This window comes from Setaria italica, chromosome I (genome assembly GCF_000263155.2).
Source record: "Setaria italica strain Yugu1 chromosome I, Setaria_italica_v2.0, whole genome shotgun sequence".
Lineage (NCBI taxonomy): Eukaryota > Viridiplantae > Streptophyta > Magnoliopsida > Poales > Poaceae > Setaria > Setaria italica.
The window spans coordinates 41,694,881-41,713,510 of record NC_028450.1 but is presented as its reverse complement, the minus strand read 5'-3'; the positions used below and the strand labels follow the sequence as shown (position 1 = coordinate 41,713,510).

The 18,630-nt window shown below is 44.8% G+C and overlaps 3 protein-coding genes across 7 annotated transcripts in view; 1 reads left to right on the top strand and 2 right to left on the bottom strand.

Moving 5' to 3' along the window:
• Positions 1 to 719: 719 nt before the first annotated feature.
• On the bottom strand, positions 720 to 6,680 carry LOC101767244 (signal peptide peptidase-like 4). Its single transcript, XM_004954389.3, has 14 exons — positions 6,421 to 6,680; positions 5,089 to 5,247; positions 4,886 to 4,997; positions 4,170 to 4,286; positions 3,855 to 4,006; positions 3,582 to 3,764; positions 3,191 to 3,231; positions 2,893 to 3,049; positions 2,763 to 2,816; positions 2,590 to 2,682; positions 2,338 to 2,480; positions 2,127 to 2,197; positions 1,297 to 1,380; positions 720 to 1,192 (listed from the first exon to the last, which is right to left on the bottom strand). Exons 1-14 carry the CDS (start codon positions 6,547 to 6,549, stop codon positions 1,062 to 1,064), a joined length of 1,626 nt encoding a protein of 541 aa, XP_004954446.1. The 5' UTR covers positions 6,550 to 6,680; the 3' UTR covers positions 720 to 1,061.
• Positions 6,681 to 8,884: 2,204 nt separating this feature from the next.
• On the bottom strand, positions 8,885 to 13,971 carry LOC101767639 (U-box domain-containing protein 33). 5 transcript variants are annotated; one of them, XM_004954391.4, is made up of 6 exons: positions 13,437 to 13,971; positions 12,172 to 12,293; positions 11,879 to 12,000; positions 11,553 to 11,657; positions 10,750 to 11,218; positions 8,885 to 10,624 (listed from the first exon to the last, which is right to left on the bottom strand). In XM_004954391.4, exons 1-6 carry the CDS (start codon positions 13,669 to 13,671, stop codon positions 9,173 to 9,175), a joined length of 2,505 nt encoding a protein of 834 aa, XP_004954448.1. In that variant the 5' UTR covers positions 13,672 to 13,971; the 3' UTR covers positions 8,885 to 9,172. The 5 variants fall into 5 exon arrangements, with proteins under 5 accessions (XP_004954448.1, XP_004954447.1, XP_022679074.1 ...); XM_004954390.4 differs by having other exon boundaries at positions 10,750 to 11,227; positions 13,437 to 13,967; XM_022823339.1 differs by lacking the exon at positions 13,437 to 13,971 and having other exon boundaries at positions 10,750 to 11,227; positions 11,879 to 12,084.
• A 1,462-nt stretch (positions 13,972 to 15,433) lies between these two features.
• The window catches only part of LOC101766410 (acyl-CoA-binding domain-containing protein 4), a 4,268-nt gene continuing 1,071 nt past the window's right edge, over positions 15,434 to 18,630 (top strand). The window contains 9 exon segments of the mRNA XM_012843214.2: positions 15,434 to 15,722; positions 16,041 to 16,118; positions 16,211 to 16,330; positions 16,451 to 16,523; positions 16,928 to 16,989; positions 17,090 to 17,229; positions 17,321 to 17,447; positions 17,919 to 18,033; positions 18,124 to 18,243. Coding sequence (XP_012698668.1) covers positions 15,615 to 15,722; positions 16,041 to 16,118; positions 16,211 to 16,330; positions 16,451 to 16,523; positions 16,928 to 16,989; positions 17,090 to 17,229; positions 17,321 to 17,447; positions 17,919 to 18,033; positions 18,124 to 18,243 — 943 coding nt within the window. The 5' untranslated portion in view covers positions 15,434 to 15,614.

Sequence of the window (18,630 nt, the reverse complement as noted above, 5' to 3'; positions counted from 1 at the left end):
TAAAGTGGGACAGCAGGACGTGATGCATGATCATGGGAATCAGGAGGCACTAGCCAACAAATGAAACCAAACGCTAGCAGCTAGCTAGGCTTTGCAAGGCACAACCACTCACCCATCTCAGAAATCACAGAAAAGGAGGCAGTCAAGCACAAGAGGGCGGGGACAGCGATGGCGTGGGACGGCAGCCGCTGCTTCATCGCTGGCCGCACACCGCGCCACCCCCCCTCCGGCTGCGACCTCACCTCACCTGCACAAAAAACAATTGATTCGGAATGCCAGGCGCACTTGATCTCTTATTTTCGAACGAATAGACCTGCTGATTATATTAATAAAGATGATGATTAGATTGGATCCTCAACGCATGCCGCACCACGCCCTCACACGCAACTCAACTCTACAACACATCGACCGGTTGAATTGGGCAATCAACCGTCGCCGAACTCCACTCCTCACAACACCTCAACAATAGAACCGAAATCTTACCGCAGCCCGTACCACCATACACACGGTCAAGAAGTCGCCAAAACCTTACAGCAAAACCTAGCGTCGACGTAGAACCGAGAAACAGCTTACAACGAAACCTAACGTTGACGTAGAATCGAGAAACAGACAGCACCTCTTAGATAGAAAAACATTTGCCTTTACTACTATGTTACTAGCGTTTCTTTCCATTTCTAAAGAAAGAAAGAAAGAAAGAAAGAAAGAAAAAGGCACCTGGAAAGATCAACAAACAGTTTGCAAACCGTGCGTAAATTGAGATCCACACGCACTCAGACATAATCGTCAGGCACATCACATACAGTTCCTGCTTGCTGGGAAATACCGAGCTATAAGCTCCTACGCGTTCCCCGCATCTTTTATACATACATCAGAGCTTTTTACTACATATATACACTACCTACTATACATTATACAACGTGGATCGCAATATCTCAGGGGTCGCATCCTATTTAGGTTACATTAAAAATCAGCCGAGTCCTCCCACGACGTCACACACCATCACCCAAGAAAAACGTACGTAAGGGCCATCTTAGTGGGCGTTTAGCCGTAAGCCTTATTTATCACGACGAGCTTACTGGATCAGCCGAGTCCTTCGGGGATGGATGTGTATGCGTACACGCCCTCTCTGGCTGTCCTCTTGTCCACAGGTTTCTGAGTTCACCTCTCTTCAGGCCCAGCGCCAAGAAGGTACCTACACGGATTTGGTAATAATTTGATTTTTTTTTAAAAAAAAAACAGGAGCCTAACCAGAAGACATGAAATTCGTCGCGTCAAAAGGGGCAAGGCGTTACTTACCGATCGTGAAAGGCACAATATAAAGAAGAGCTGGCTGGCCATGGCCATCCATAAGGTTCAAGGCAACATATGTAATTAGGAGACCTGAAAAGGGAAAAAACATGGTATGACAGACTATGGTCAAACAACATCATGATATTGCGCGCACAAAAAGTTCGGCAGAATACTCATATCCACATAAACAGGAAATGTTCAGTCATCTTAATGAGCTAGCTAACACAAAACTGCTTTTTTCATATAATTGAAATCCATATCCAACCAAGGTGGAGTTTCTTCTTCTTAATACAAAGATACGCAGCTCTCCTGCGTGTTCGAGAAAAAAAAACAAAGGTGAATTTCTTAATAGGATGGAAATTTATGCATTCAACAAATCAACAGAACATATAGCAACCATGCAAGCTTTCTTTCATGCACAGGAAGCTGTTTGAGTTAGATAGCATTAAGATAATGAGAAATTCAGATAATAGAAGGTGCAGCAACTAGCAACAATGAGCAGATGGGAATTCTGCGGTCCCATTTGAAAGATAGATTGCTAAGATGCAACCATATGCCAAAAAAGGTCAAACGAAGAAGTGCATTTTTCATTTAAAAAAAGGATAAAGGATCAAGTACTGTTAATTCAATCTTTTCTAATTTCACCACTTCAACTATCAAATAACAGATGCTTGCGCTGCCAAGCATATCCGTTTTAGGAGTTCATACACGAGGCATCATTTAGAAATACTTTTATCAGTACATCGAAGAATTGCATTCATCCACTGACATCACATTTTAATTGAATGTGCTAGCACACATGTTTAAAAATTGAAAAGGAAGTAATGATACATTACCAGAACCATATGCCACCATTGACCACAAAAAGTAGCCGGATTGCAAGGTCTTCTTGGCAGCCCAATCATACCTAGAGTGAGTGGGAGAGAAAGGTACTTCATAAGTCATAACTAGTTCGAGATGTACTTGTAGTTCGCATCTACTTCTGAAATTATCTGATATGCCCACTGGTACAGATAGATGAACGTTGCGAAAAAAATTGCAACTAACCTTAATGCAAAAGCAATCAACAGCCCAGGAAGAAGGATATCGCCAAAGCCTATGATACTGTATCCACCCCATGGATCAAACATCCGTGGAATCTTTAACAGCATGGGTACACCATCTTCGTCAGTCTTATCACCACGTGCAACCTGCAAGCAGATCACAAGCATAGCTAGATATCTAGCAGACCATAAAAGAGAAAAAAAAACTAGATGGTCTAGTTGATGGCATTGCAACACAATGGTCATTCATACGTACCACAATCATCACACTTTCATGGAACAACATCTTGGAGATAAAAACCCAGAAGATGTCATATAAGAAGGCACAACTCAGGAGGGCAGAACCCACCTGACAGTTACCAGGCAAGAACAGGAGTCAGTACCAGTCGCTTAACTGAAGGGAAAGCGTACACCAAGAGGAACAATTACCTTGAGGTTAGGTATTCTAACAATTTGGATGACTGTAACAATCAAAGTAATACCCTAAAGACCATCAAATAAGATATTAATGATCACAAATTAATCTCAACAAAAAACATTGAAAACAAACTACACTCACAAGAATATCTTGCCCAATCCAAGCATAGCGCCAACGGCGATAGACACCCCACAGAACAGCAAATACAATGCAAAATGGACAAACTGCCAGTGTAAGATATGAAACAGCTCCGAAAAATGGCACTTTCACAAAGGATTCTGCAGCAGGTTTAAACCGCCTGAAAGATCCAACGAATTCGAGTTAGTAACAGTAAGAAAAATACACATAGCTGCAAAATCTAATACAAAAAAGACAGCTAAGAAATGTCTAAAAACGCAACTTGACTCAGAAAAAGAAAAAAAAACTTTGAGGAGCATACCTTGACATTGACAGTAAGGCCACCAAGCATGTTTGCAGACCCTGCACACAAAAGGGAAAGAAAACATCACAGGAGCTCAAGAAATGGAACGCAAAGTATATTATAAGTACCAACCAACAGAATCAACAATGATTTGTAGTGCTATCTAGTAGACACATCATTACACTCGGCCATTCCAAAATCGCCATAAAGCTCTTTGGCCAATTTGTGCTAGTTCTTGCATGTCCAAAGTTACACATTACAGAAACGACGGAAGTGTCTCAACGTTCTCCTAAAACTGAAACCATCTTTTCAAAGAAGATTGTGATACGGTCATTTGGGCGTTTTAGTTTTTGAAAACAAATAAGCAAGTTAAACACAATACCAGAAAGAAAAATGAAATGGTCCACACCTCTACACCACCGATGCAGAAGATAACCACCAGAAGCTCCAAAAACCAATGAGACATCAGCCTGTAGAGCGTTATCAAGAAGCATGATGCGATCACAACAAACAGTATTGCCGATGCCATGTTGATATCTACCGTACCACTAGAACCTCCAGCCTCAAGGTTTGGTGGAATTTCATGGCCATCCTATACAAATATCATGTCATTTTGACTTTTCAAGTAGGCAAAAACCAAGTAACCAACCATAAGAAATCAAACAAGATATGGGTTTAGAACCTTCAGAAGCTTCTCTTGTTCAATATCTGCTTCTCGGGCACTCCATGCTGACCAATATGATGCACAAAGAATGGTACCAACTGCCATAAGCCATAGAAACACTTCTGCAGTATCAACCAGGGGACGATCTGGAGAGTACAGCTGCACTAAGACTGAAAAAATAAGGAAAAATGCAGCCTGTTAACTATCTTACACTAAAACAAATACACAATTCTCAAATTGGCACAAATATAAAAATTTAAAGAAGCATATGCACACGCATACTCACAAGGATATGATACAAAGCATTGAATAACAGAAGATATAAAAAAATACCTTCACCACTCGAGAGGAGACTTTGTAATTTAGTGCCTGCATCTTTTGGCAGAAGAACCGCAGGTATACCGATATCTAGATCTGTTTCATTGCGCTCACATACCATCTTGTATAACTCTGCAGGTGGATGCGCAACACACATGTCAGAACTCAGAAGACAACTAAAAACCCACAGAAGCGTTCATGTATATACATTAAAATGCTATATGCGTTTACATACAACATAAATAACAAGTGTCCTTGACATGGATAAAGGTAGCAAATGAAAAAAGATTACAAATCGGGAGTCTGCAAAGGAACCAAGTGATTTAGGTTTATTGCTAAGACATGAGTAGGTTTATTGCTAAGACATGAGTATGTCAAACTCAAAGTAAAAAGACCAAGAAAACCTCGAAAATAGACACCACAGGTTGTAAAATAAAGAATTTGTAATAGCAGATATAGACATGGAAAAACACAGATGCTTAATGGATTAATCTTACAAAAGATGACCACGGACCTCAGAGAAAAGAGGGATAAACACCAAAAAGGGTAGAAAGGTAATAAAAACCATTCTAGTGATGAGAAATCGTATATGTTCGGCATGACCAAATGACTAAGCTAATCCCATCCCTCACTTCATCAGCTGCTTACATGGTACTTCAACACATGACTGGAAAGAATTGTAAGTAGAACTTTCGATGAAGCCAGGAACGGATTTCATATACAACGCATACCATGCTTATCGTTGATGATTATAATGGCAGAAGCACCAGCAGATTCAGCAACCTTAGCCTTTGTAGTGAACTTACAGTTCCCCCTCTCCACTAATAAAATATCTCCAGCAACCTAATAAAAGAATAAGAAATCACTAGGTAACAATGCATAACACAACAGGAGGAACACTAGATAACTAAATTATCATTTCCAGAAAGGCAACCTTCTCTTTGGGAGGGGTGCAGCAATCAGAAGGATCTGCTAACAATAGTCTTGTTCGGTTGGCATGCTTTTCCTTTGACTCTATCTTGGGGCCAAACCGAGCACCAACACCAACAAATTCATCTTTCTCTCTCTTGTTGACCCAGGTCTGCACTTTTACCTGACAAAAGAAATGGGGAAAACCGGTGATTGTAGAAAATAAAAGCAACGTGATAAAGAATACAAACGTTCACCACTGCTTTTAGATCTTAGAACTTCAAAATTTCCAAAGTGAAGATACCAACCGAACTTCAAGTATAATGTGCACGACTTGTGGCTCTAGCTGATTACTTAGTTACCAACAAACCAAGCACCTTAACTCAGGAAACTGCAATCGGCCCTGAGAAGCATATTAGCTAGCTAAACATGCGGCCTTCAGATGTGGGAATACTGAACCAGATGGAGCACCAAGATAAACATGGACACCCCGATAACAGATTAGATTGAGACACTAAAAGACAGCTAGATATACAGGGGGCGGTTAATGAGTACCACTGGATTCGTTCTGCAGTAGATGAAGTAATCATAGCCATTCCTGGGGCTGAAACAAGGAAAGAAACGACAATGGATGGAAGCCTTTGATGAGTTCACAGCAGTCCCATCCCATGTGATTCTTAGGCATCTCAACATGAGACTAAATTTAGGGAAGTCTTGAGCAGCAAACAGAGTATAACCAGTTATCAGAATGTCCAGATGATCCTCAACGAGACCAGTGATCAGTGATCAGAATAATCAATATCTAGATGATCCTCAAGGAGGGAATTCCATCAGCTTAGTCCAATCGAATAAACTCACACTAAAGCTAGACTTTATCTGAATTCAACCAGGTAACAGGGGTGTGGCCAATTTATAACAAATAGAATTCCCAATTCCCAGCGTTGAAACTTAAAAAGTTGTAAAAGCCATACACATATGAAATAATTAGCCTACGTCAAAGCATCTGGACGACCCATCATGAGCCTGAATGCTACATTGATTGTCTGCGTAAAAGCACTAATGCAAAACGGACCATATATAGTTAATCCCTAAACAAACAGCGCATGCATAGACGAATCAGCCCCCCCCCCCCCCCGGTAGGCCGGTAGCATACAAGCAAAGCTGCTGCTGAGTGGGATACGCCTGTATGCGAGAGTCTAAGGAAATGACCTCCCCTAATCCAAAGATGAAGCAATCGTAGCCAAAATTGGGGTGGCGCCAGCCAGGGCCCCAAGCCCGCACATGGATCGGCTGCTCGAGTCGAGTCGACGCAGAGAAAGAGAAAGCAGGTGAACAAGCAAGGGGGTCCTAGTCTTACCAGCACGAAATCGTTGTTGCAGCCGGGGATCTTTGGGGCCTCGTCGTCCTGGTGGACGATGTCCCCGGCGGCGGCGACGCCCGCGAGCGCCGCCAGCAGGAGCAGAACCGCCGGCGAGCTGCGGGCCATCAGAGGAGAGGGGAGGAGATTGGATTTGGATTGCGCGCGGCGGGGATCTAGCCCTCTGTTACAAGGCCTCGCTTTTTCCTCCGCTTTCGTCGTTTGTTTCAGTTTCAGCACTCAACAGCAGGGTTTGATTTGTTGGTCTTATCGGCCCAGTCAAATGGTATACGGGTGTGGGGCCCACCGGTCAGTCCCTTCTCCCTTCCCGCACGTCAGTTGCGGTGCGACACGGCACTCGGCAGCAGTCAGCCCCAGCCAATGGTTTTGTTTTCTTTCTTTTCTTTTTCCGGAAAAGAAAGGCTGAAAAGAGTTCTTAATTAAACTAAAAAACATTTCCGGCACTTAAGCAATATTATTCCCTCCCGTTTTTTACATACTACTCATTTTGCTTTTTTCGCGGAGAAGAGAGATTTTTATTACTCAGGTACATTCCCGATCAATAATTTTCTCAACACAGAGGGCAGCGAATTGAATGACACGTTCACTTTGCCAATTGTGCAAGTTCATGTGCTACACTATTACTCTCTCTTCTCTCGTGGAACACCTTCCACTGGGCATCATCTATAATGAAGCTTATTATCGACATCCCTCTATTTCTTTTGGCCAACATGGTAGCAACGGAGCTACAATCCGTCTCAAGAGCGTGCTCCCTCTATTTCTTTTGGCCAACATGGTAGCAACGGAGCTACAATCCGTCTCAAGGACCACACTCTATTGACACCATTCTGCAGCCAACATTAGTTCTTCTTTGTATGCCAGAGCTTCCATCTCTTTCGCATCCCGTCTAGCTGAACGTATCGCCACACAGTGAGCTGCACTTCTCCCTTGAGTCCCGAATGACAACCCCAATGCCTCCCTCCCCGGAGTTATCATCAAGGGCACCATCTGCGTTAACTTTTAGCCATCCTTCCTGCGGCGCAGTCCACCTGGTCGCCTCACTTTCCGGTCTACTTTTCTTCCATGCACCCAAGGAATCAGAAACAAATTTCTTACCTTTAGGGTCGTTGTGGTCTCCCTGTTGACGGATACTGCACAGTTCCATCCAGTATTTTCGAAGAAACCTGATTGATCCCTCAAAGTACAGGACATTCTCATACCTCACCTCGAATTGCATCATGCCTTTCTCCTTAATATTTGCTTCCACCGTTAGCTTCAGCGCCTTCTCAAGTGGATAAGCCACTTTTGCCCTCAGAAAATTTCTGACCGCTCCCCCTACCTCCAGCACTTTGTTGCTTACCTTTTTGGCCAGAACCCCTGCAAACGCCTTTGTCATCAAGGTTACAGGTACATCATAGAAACGTAACCATAGATCAATTGAGTCAATGACAATATCTGATGGACGACTGACAGAACAACAATCAACGCGTCACCCTTGTGCTTCCAAGGACCCTCATTGAGCACATAGTTGTACTTATCTTCTTTATCAAACTCCAAGATAAATCTGTTATCCTCCAGGTTTGTGATATCAATTTGCTTGTGTAACTTCCATGCTACTCCCATCTCATCAAACATACCTTTAGAACTTTGCCCGGAATAGTATCTTGCCATCGCATACCACTTTTTCGTGCCCTCCTCCATGCCAATAGAATTCCTCTTCCTCCATGGCCTCTGGAATAGGAACTTCCGTCTTTGCCACCATTGCTTCTGGCACCAAGACCACCTTATCACCTTCCTTCAGCAATACAGGGTTGCCGAGAAGCTCTCCTACACCTTTCTTCATCCCCTCCTGATCTTTACGAGTAGCGTCTATCAGCACGTCGTAAGGTAGCAACTCCTTCCGACACTAGTTTCAATCACAACTTCAGGTGGACAGATCCCTCACCGGGTTCCTCTTGATCACCCCCACTGTAGATGCAAAACTAGACAGCGAAAGAAAAGTCGAAACCCTAGAATAGCAAATGGAGATCTTGAACCCGCATATTGAACTGATCACCAGGCAAGGATATAGGTATCCGAAAAAATAAGATTGGATTTCCCACGACTCTTTCCCCATGTCAAACTCAAACACCACTTTCCTTCCCGCAGAAGTAAAAACCTCTCATGATAACCCTATCATAGAGGATATAGGCTATCGCAGAGTAGATGGACTAACCTCACCAACACTGACACCACAACAAACCTCAGCACCGTCCTGGCGTAGAGCATCTTCCCACAGATGTTGGAGAGTCCAAGGGCGATCATGGGACGCCGGTGAAACCATGGTCGCCACCCAGTCGCCGCGTAGTCCCCATGTTCGCCTCTCCGAGAAAAATGGATCTTTTAGTTACTTATCTTTCTTTGTTCCAAGTCAAACTTCAACTTTGACAAATTCATAAAAAAAAACATTTACAATACAAAATTATTTCCTTAAATCAACCGTCGAATATATTCATGTATTTTATAATATAGATGTTGTCATGTTTTTTCTATAAACGTGGTCAAAATTGAACAAATTTAATTTACAACAAAAATAACTTCAACTTTGCATACGGCTATTTTTCAGCGACTGAGTGTGCATCGCAAAAATCTAACACACTCACACAACCACAAACATTTCCTTTTTGCAAAGAGGAAAAAAGAAAGAGACAACGTCTAGTGATCATCGAGCTAGTATCTCATCATCGCGTCGCGTAAGAGAAAAAAAACGTCCTTATTCATATCGTGTCTCTGTACGTGGCGTCAAAGCCTTATGCCACTGGTGGATGGCGGCGCGCAGCGCGTGGTTGGGGATGAGCTTGGTGGTCGGGAGCTTGAGGTTGGTCATGGGCGACGTGTCGCGCCCGCTGCGCAGCCACTCCTCGATGGCCTCCGCCTCGTACGTGAACCCGTCGCCGGCGATCTGCGGGTCCCGCATCACCTCCTTGAGTATCGGGCACACCAAGTAGGACGGCGCGCCGTCGTCGGGCTCGGCCACGCTGCTCGGCGGCGCGCTGCTCATCAACGCGGCCTCCAGCACGCCCCGGGCCTCCTCCAGCAGCTCGCGCCTCGACCTCGCGCAGCATCTCAGCCCCAGCAGCGCCACCTCCCGCCCGCGCTCCGCCGGCCAGCACGCGTCCACCACCTCGCGCCACGCCCTGCCGCCGCCCGCGGCCTCCCGCGCAGCTTTCCTTGCCAGGAACGCCGGCATCCCGGTCGCCAGCCGGAGGAGCACCACGCCCAGCGAGTACACGTCGGCGTCGCACTGCTGCTGGACCTCCCCCGCCGCCGCCGCCAGGTAGCTTGGGTCCGCGTACGCCAGCGCCGGCCGCGACGACGCGCCCCCGGGGTGGTCGACGACGAGCCCGCGCGTGCCGAGCCCGGCCAGCTTGCACGAGGAGGACCCAACCACGAGGATGCTCGCCGGCCTCACGTCCGCCCGCGGCGGCGCGGAGGAGGTGGAGTGGAGGAAGGACAACGCGGAGCACGCCCCGTACGCGATGCCGCAGCGCGCGCGCCACGGCAGGCTGCAGTCGCCGCCGGCGGCGAGGTCGAGGTGGTCCTCCAGGCTCCCGCCCGGGACGAGCTCGTACGCGACGGCGCGCGCCTCCGGGCACGCGCCCACGAGCGCCGCCAGGTTCGGGTGCCTCACGCCGCTGATCCTTTCCACCTCACGGGCGAACCGGTCCTCGTCCACGGCCACGTCGCGGCCCAATACCTTCACGGCCACCGCCATGCCGCGCAGCTCCGCTCTGTACACTTTGCCCCGGCCGCCGCCGCCGCCGCCGTCGACCCTTGCAGACTCATCGAAATGATTGGTGGCCTCGTCCAGCTCCGCGTAACCGAGCCGCCGCAAGGAGGAGCTTGCCGCTCCCACTACCAGCTGCTGGCGCTCACCGTCGATTTCCTCCTCCCTCGCCGTCGTCGCCGCTTGCCGGGGCCGGAGCGTGCCGAGGAGGCTGCACGACTCCGAGAGCCTGGCCTCGAGGTCGGTCATCATGCGCTCCGAGTTTGTGATCTGGAGCTCCAGCTCGGCGCTCCGCTCGTCCACCTTGCGTATCTTGTCCAGTATGTCGTGGAGCTCTCGCCTGTCGTGCTCCATCGCCGCGCGCTCTCTGCCCAGCGTGTCCTCCATCTCCTTCCGCTGCCCCGCCTCTCTCCGGTACGACCTCTCTGCGTCATCGGCCTGCATTCCCATTACATGTGGTTCAGGCATGCATTTAATTATAGTTTCACGATTCTTTTTGTTTCTCAAACACGCACGTATGAATTATATTAAGAAGAAGTTTGACGATTCTTGCGCTTGCTTACCATCTTGGACGCCTCGGCGAGCTCGCGCTCGGCCATCTGACGCCGGCGAGTCTCTTCGTACGCCTCCTGCCTCAGGTTCTCGGCCTCCACGAGCGCATCCTTGAGTTTCTCATACAAGGCGTCATCCATCTCACCAGCATCCTGGCCAAACGGAATCAACAACTGATCCTCTTGGACCCCATGCACCAGCTGCTCAGCAGCTGCTTCCTCTCCGGACTCGACGATTTCAGACACTGAAGCCGTCGTCGGGGCAGTTGCATGATGATTATCTAAACCCTCCATGGTGTGGTCGCCCCACCTTGTAGTTGCAGGAGTCTCATCAACTGATGATGTTGCCGGGTCGTTTGATTCTTGCGTGCTGAATGTCTCGTTGTGCAGGCGCGGTGAGGATTTCGATCTTGAGTAGTCAGAAGTGCTTGACCTGGGACTTGTGCTAGTTGTCGATGATTCTGCTCGGTGTGCCCCCTCGCTGGCCTCCCTACGTATGGCAGATTAGGTACGGTAATTTGGAAATATAAGTGCCTTGTAGTACTAGCTACTAAAACAAGATATTCTTTTTTTAAGGAAAAAAAGAATTTTGACCAAGACTAAAACAAGAAATCTATTCGGTTTTTCTTGGTGTGAAATCAGCAACAAAGCTCCTAGAAGAATGTCAAACTTTCAGACAGATAGGTCACAATCCAACACAGCCTTCAGTTATGTCAATGCTGCCACAGGTTCTAATTCTGCTTCGGCAACAGCAATTGCATTGCAGGCAAAAGTAAAGTGCAAATGTCCCCGCCATTTGGAGTGCAATTCGATACCTGGTGCAAATAAGGTTTCCCTTGCAGACAAACCAGATCTTGCAAGACGGATTCGCCTTCCTCTGCACCATCAGTGCTTTCTTAGACCTTGGTGCCCGCATCTTCCTAACATCACATTGCATCAACATGGATTACTACATCTGATCGAATTCAGGCACACCAAGCAGGTATCATATCGAGCAATGCAAGAAAGGTCTTTCGGAGGAGGAAAGAAAAACAAAACAATTCAAGAAAGAACACAGACACTAGGATGAACGGCCCAATGGCGGCATCAATCATAACTGAACCTGTATGGCTGTATGTGTCGAAATAAAGAAGAGCCGTACCTGGTGTAGGCCCGATCAGATGCTGCGCCCATGATGAGCTCGGTGACCCCATGATCATCAACCAGCTGTACAAGGCCCCTGGCAGTATCGTCGCTCGCGACGATGATCTTGCTCGCATTGACCTGTGATCGAGTTTCAGAAACCTGTCAGAAAATTCAGATGCCATGTATAGCAGATCGGAGCTGCCAAGGACAGTGAATCTGCGGCTGTAGAGAAGGGAGTTATCATCAGAGCACGGCGAATCGAAATAGAGAACAGTCACGAAGACAAAAGAAACAGGACCCGGTTCCAACCTTTTGACTTTTGCAGATGTCCAGGAGGTCGTCTAAGACTTGGCCGATCTTGTCCTCCTCCAGCTGCCTGAACGCAGTCACCTCCTCATCTGCAAGCTGGCTCACTGGGACCCACGCCCCCACTGCAATAATCCATGGGCCCAAGCGTTTATATATAGGGCTTCCAAAAACACAAGAACAATCGGTGTAGTAGACTGTATAGATGGATACAGGAACCAGGTACACACCCAGAGTTACCAAAACCATCTAAAGATAATAGATAACCTTGCAGAACAGGCAGTCGCGTAGCGCGAAATGAACGAATTTACCAAGAATAAGTAAAGGAAACGGCACTTGAAATTTGATCAAGATCAATGGCCCTCTGAAACTCCAAAGGCCAGAATGCCAAAGGTGGGGGTCAGAATATTTATATGCCGCATAGCATATAAGATAATCATATGATTAGTAAGTTAAGTAGAGGGGGTTGTAAAGAGTTAGAGCATCTCCAGCAGTCTCCCTTTACCCAATCCAACTACCATATTGGGAGAGTTGACCTTTACCTTTCCCTTTTCCAAATAATTATCGGGACAACCCAATAATTCTTCTTAACTCTCAATAAAGAAAGAGTTGTGACTCTTCCAATATGGTAGTTGGATTGGGATGAGATTATTGGGCGACTGCAAAAACAACTCTTCAAGTAAAAGTGAAAGTGATATTGGGATATCCATATTAACTAGTGAAACTGCTGGAGATGCTCTTGTACTACTGTCAACTTGTGGGGAGCTTGCCAAAAAAATCCAGTATTTTTTAGGAGCCCTGTGTCTGAGAATGAGATCTTGATTTCATTACAAATTAGACTCTCTTTTCTTCATAGAAAATTGTAAACAGCCCCAGCAAGGACATAGTGCAGCAGCAAAGTCCTTGTTAGTTTCCAGGAAGGAGACAGCAATTTGAGTAGCCATTATTCTTAATAAGAGCAATACAATGTGGTGCCTAGTCTAGTCTAGCACATAGACATAGTCACATAGTGATGAGGGAGAAGGCAGTAGGGTGCAAGTGCTGTGAGTTATTGCAAGAACTTAAAAGGAGGATATATAACTGGAATATTCATCACGAAATTTTAGGGTGCAAATTAAAAGAAAATATATAGTTTTTTTGGAGAATATATATACAGTGGATCGGATTAGAAGAAAAAGTATTGGTTATGGAGTCCAAAATAAATTGAATTAATGAAACAACAAAGCAGGCTGGTTGGTTGAGGAGCTAGGAGGAAGAAGGAGACGCACTCATGTTGATCCGGGAGGGCGGGCGGCGCAGGTGCGCGAGGACGAGGCGCTTGCTCCGGGGGACGTTGGCGAGCACCCACTGCAGGTTGGCCTTCCATTCTTCCTTGGCAATCCCCACGGCGCAGTACACCGGCTGCGGCTCGTCGTCGCCGCCGCCGCCGCCGTCGTGTAAATGTAATGCAGCGGCAGGGCCAAGGATGGCTGCTCCGACCTCCCCCTCCCCCTCCCCCTCCATATCTATATCTCTGATGGATCGTCGATCCTATTATTGAGAGCTTAGCTAATAAGCAGCCGCTAGTAAAGGTAAGAGACAGGGCCGGGATGGCAGCGGAGCGGGAGGAGAGCCAGCTGAGCCGACTAGGTTGTTGCCTTTGCCTTGTTGGTTCGGAAGCCTAGCTGAGACAAGAGATGGGGACCTGCTGAACTGAACAAGACGGCGGGTGCTGACTAGCTCGCCGGATGGGATATTCCTTCCTGGTACCTCCGATCCTTTTGCATCCTCTCCTCTCCTCTTGTACATCGAGCAACTCCCTCCTCGGTCCTCGCCGACAAGCCATCACAAATGATTGATCATCTCCACTCGTCGCCTGCCTGATGGGCTGCATCCTCAGCTTGTCTAAGCTCGCAAGCAGCCAGTTGGTTAGGTTAAAATCATGTCCTGCTCGTTCGTCTCATTATACACCATCCAAAGACTACTTATTACATATCGAAAAGATTAATTAGTGTATATTTAGGAGCATAGAAAAACTAGAAATGTCAAATCGACTTATAACTTTCTCTCTTCGGCAAATATAATAAACTGAAATAGATTCGCTAATTAGTGGGATTGTACATGCCGCTGACCATTAGTTAGCTACATGCTCGATCGGGCGCATCACAGGAATATCCCATGAGCACATTTGGATATGCTTTCACTTGCCCGATACAAAAACATTAACACGGTTTGCAACTAGATGTTTCCTGGACATAGATGTACGCACCATATCCCTGCATGACACCAGCAGGTACGACACGGTCTTATTAATAATACACCGACTAGCACCTGCACAAGACATTAATACTACATTTTTGTTATACTCCCTCTGTCCTAATTAAAATACTCCCTCCGTTCTCTTTTGTTAGGCATATTTCAAAAATTTATATTTCACAAATAATAGTTCTATTTGCTAAAAATATGGCTCACGGCAATAACAAATTACATCAACAACAACAAGAAGTCATCGCGGCTACTGTAACGGCACCTGATCGATCTACGTCAGTGATGAGCCACTAACTAATCGTAGTATGCCCAGTGAGAGGAGAAGAGAAGAGGTGCCCCGTGATTTTATAGAGCGTTTGATGGTTCATGTGTTGGTCCGATGAATATTCACCGTGCACACACAAAAAATCAGTATCATAATTTTTTTAAAAATATACACAGTAGTATCTTACGAAAATCTAATGGTTCAGACTAGCTCAAAAGATTCATGTCAATTGTCAAATGCGACTAATATATATATATATATATATATATATATAAATTCAGAATTTATAACATAAGCAAATTAGTAAATGACTTATACATGAATTGGGAAAGCAAAATAGCTAAATAAAAAGTTCTTTTAAAACAAATTAATTAAATAGATAAATTAATTATTATAGAATCCTCTGGAATATATTAAACAAGTTGATATTGGGAATCTAATTCGTTAAATTGAGAATCCTCTGGAATATATTAAGTTAGTAAGTAGATCTTAAAATAAATATAACAAAAATCATTTCATAGCTAAACAGATCCCGACAAAGAATAAAATTAATGTTATAAAGATATAAATAATTTAATCCATTTAAACCTATAGGACCAACGATATATATGTAGCATAGAGGATGGAATTTAACCAAATAAAAATATGGCATCATTTTTTTTTCATTTGAATTCCAAATGGTACCATCGCAGTTACGCATCGTTGTTGGATACGTTTTCTCAAGGCGCTTACGCACCGCTACAAGGCAGGAAAGCCCACTCCCTCCCTCCGAATCAGACAGATCCAAGTCAATTCCTCCATTCCCAAGCTAGCCAAGGAATCCCGCGTCGGGATCGGCCGAGGAAGCTTCCACCCCCCACGGGGTTCGGGATCGCTCAATTCGACGGCGGCCTCGATTTGGTCTCGTTCGCTGCAGATTCATCCGAGGTGGGGAATGGGGGAGGGGATCAACGGCGACGCCCGCTTTGCTGCGGCGCCGTACGACCACTGGGTTCTGCTCGACCCCGCCGGGGGGTCGCCGCGCCCGTCCGCGCGCTATAAGGTACTTACTTCCACGCGATGCTGTGCCGGGGCCAAGTGCTCTTTCTTCGGTTGCCGTGGTAGGTAATCTCTATGTGTTCCTGCGACGGCACTACTTACTTTGGTTCGACATTTAATCGATACAAGGCTGAGCGACATAATGAATTCAATGTATATTTACCCTCCAATGCCAACACGGTGAACGCTAACTTTAAGTCCGGAATTCAGTAAAACGTAGAGAGGCTAACGATCATGTGCGTGATGCCATGGTTCCTGTTTCTGTGCATTTTCCTTATACCCTGCTTTGATTATGCTGCTGAATGTTGCTAATACCTGATAGCATGCTGCGCAAGTGGTTCAAGATAAACTGTATGTGGTGGGAGGAAGTCGCAACGGCCGCTCTCTATCAGATGTCCAGGTTTGGCTTTGGCACTAGCGCATATTTTTAACTAGTCTCGTCTCACGTGTTTCACCTATAACTATATTTGAACATGGACCCTTTTTTGCCAGGTTTTCGATTTTAGGACATTCACGTGGTCAGCTTTAAATCTTACCAGGGACTCAAATCAGCTGAATCATGAAAATAATGCCACAGGTGGGTCGTTCCCAGCATTAGCTGGCCACAGTTTGGTAAGCACGGCATCCTTTTCTTTTTAGTGGAAATTTGACTGTTTTGTAGCCCCATAGCCTCATTCACTCATTCGATCCAAAGAGCTGTCATGCTTTATGCTGACTATTTTTTTTCCTTAGGTCAAGTGGAAAAACAATCTAGTGGTTGTAGCTGGGAACACGAGGTCATCGTCATCATCAAATAAGGTTTCAGGTATTTGTTCAGGAGAACCTTCCAATTTTCTTTTAGAGCAAAAAAATCTTGCCATATCAATTTTCTTGGCACATATGTAGTTCTCAGTAAGTGGTTTTTTTTACCTATGGTAGTGCTTAATCAATGTACCCCGTTTTCCCAAAACATTGCTTCTTACCAGTACTTGGTATAAGCTACAGCAACTTGTCTCTCCTATTTAATATAACTTGTTAATATTTCCTGGAATGGTCTCTCAGTTTTACCATAACTTTTCAGAATACGCGGGAGGATTGTGTATCTTTGCATTCCTCCTGTGTATTCTCGAAAAAAGTTCTTGTAAAACTGAGAGATCATCCCAAGAAATATTAACAAGTATATCCTTACAATCAGCTCAGTAAATGATAGTGCCGAATTTCTGGATGCAGTATGGCTTATTGATGTGGAAACCAATAGCTGGTCTGCTTTTGATACTTATGGAAAAGTCCCAGTAAGAATCTCTTCTTCTGAACTTCAAAACAAAGCGATTCGTGCTAGAGATGTTTACTTGAGACCTTGCTGAATTCTTTTTTTTTTTTACTTTGCATTAGACAGCTCGAGGTGGTCAATCTGTATCCCTACTGGGTTCTCGATTACTAATGTTTGGTGGAGAGGATAACAAGAGAAGGCTACTGAATGATTTTCATATACTTGACTTGGAGACAATGATGTGGGAAGAAGTGAAAACAGAGTAAGAACCACTTACAACTTATGCTGGAAATATCTTTATGTAATTCTGAGCTGTTGCTGAGATTATTGCTTTGCTTACTATTGTATAACAGGAAAGGTGGTCCGGCTCCTAGGTATGATCACTCAGCTGCTGTTTATGCTGACCAGTATCTTCTGATCTTTGGTGGCTCTTCTCACTCTACTTGCTTCAATGATCTTTACCTACTTGACTTGCAAACTGTAAGTACTGAATGGTGTTTATAAGTTAGGTTATACAAGTGCATTTATGTGTTTAGCTATGTTGAAAGTTTATAAATAAGTTTGCCAAAGCAGGGATTTATCCTGATGCATACATTGGTACTTGTTCTCGTATAGCTTATTGATGCCTTCAGATCATACTACACGCATTAGTATTTTTTGGTTTAGGACTTCCAAGTTCAAAATCTTACCCAGTTAATAGTAATTGCAATATAATGATAGGATATAACTCCATTCTGTTATGTCTAAAAGAAACTACCATGTATCATAACTTCATAAGGTGACATGGAGACATGCTACGCAAATTACATTGTACTTCTATGAGAAGGGAGCAGTTCTATTTTTTTTCCCTCTCCACAAAGGTTTAGCACTAGACTTTGAGATTCCAATGAATGCAGGGATGGATAGTTGTTTTTTTAGTACTTGCTTAAGTAATTTTATATATGTAAACAGCTGGAGTGGTCTCAACCTGACACCCAAGGTGCACATATAGCTCCTAGAAGTGGCCATGCTGGTACTATGATTGATGAAAACTGGTACATTGTTGGTGGTGGAGATAATGCAAGTGGTAATGCGCACATGATGCCGCAATTAGTCTTTATATTTTTTGTACAGTTACCTATATGCTCCAGTATCTAAGAAAATGCATGCGTCGCAGGTTCCACTGATACAATTGTAATGAATGCTTCCAAGTTTGTCTGGTCAGTGGTCACCAGCATCTCAGCTCGAGATCCACTAGCTTGCGAGGTAAGTAATGTTTGTGCAATTGTGTTACCTTGTTCGGGAATTAGCTAAAATCTCCATAAAGTAAGGTAGTCTGATAGGTGTTAGGGATGGATAAATTAATCACAATTAGGTTTAGCTTTTACAACTGAACTTTATTGAGAACCAAACACTAATATAAAATGCTGCACCACTTTTCTGGTACTTTCAGTTGCAATTCCTTTTGTTTCTACATCAACTTAAAGAAATGCCAGCTTCCTGTTCATTTTTGTGGGCAACAATCAAATATGCCATTACGAAGCACATTCATGTTCATCAGATCTTGAACTTTGCAAAATGTGATGATGTAAAGATTAAATTGTGAATTACCAAACATATTTTGAACACTATCTTTTGATTTCTGCTTATCTAATACTTACAGGTCTCACCCTTTTGCTCAACC

Excerpts from the sequence above, each read along its gene's own strand:
- LOC101767244 (XM_004954389.3), bottom strand. The coding sequence starts at position 6,549 with ATGGCCCGCAGCTCGCCGGCGGTTCTGCTCCTGCTGGCGGCGCTCGCG. Across the intron at positions 4,007-4,169 it reads TCTCCTCTCGAGTGGTGAAG|TCTTAGTGCAGCTGTACTCT; the intron begins GTATTTTTTTAT and ends TTATTTTTTCAG. Across the intron at positions 2,198-2,337 it reads TTGATTGCTTTTGCATTAAG|GTATGATTGGGCTGCCAAGA; the intron begins GTTAGTTGCAAT and ends CACTCACTCTAG.
- LOC101767639 (XM_004954390.4), bottom strand. The coding sequence starts at position 13,671 with ATGGAGGGGGAGGGGGAGGGGGAGGTCGGAGCAGCCATCCTTGGCCCT. Across the intron at positions 12,001-12,171 it reads ACATCTGCAAAAGTCAAAAG|GTCAATGCGAGCAAGATCAT; the intron begins GTTGGAACCGGG and ends ACTCGATCACAG. Across the intron at positions 11,658-11,878 it reads TCTGATCGGGCCTACACCAG|GAAGATGCGGGCACCAAGGT; the intron begins GTACGGCTCTTC and ends ATGTGATGTTAG.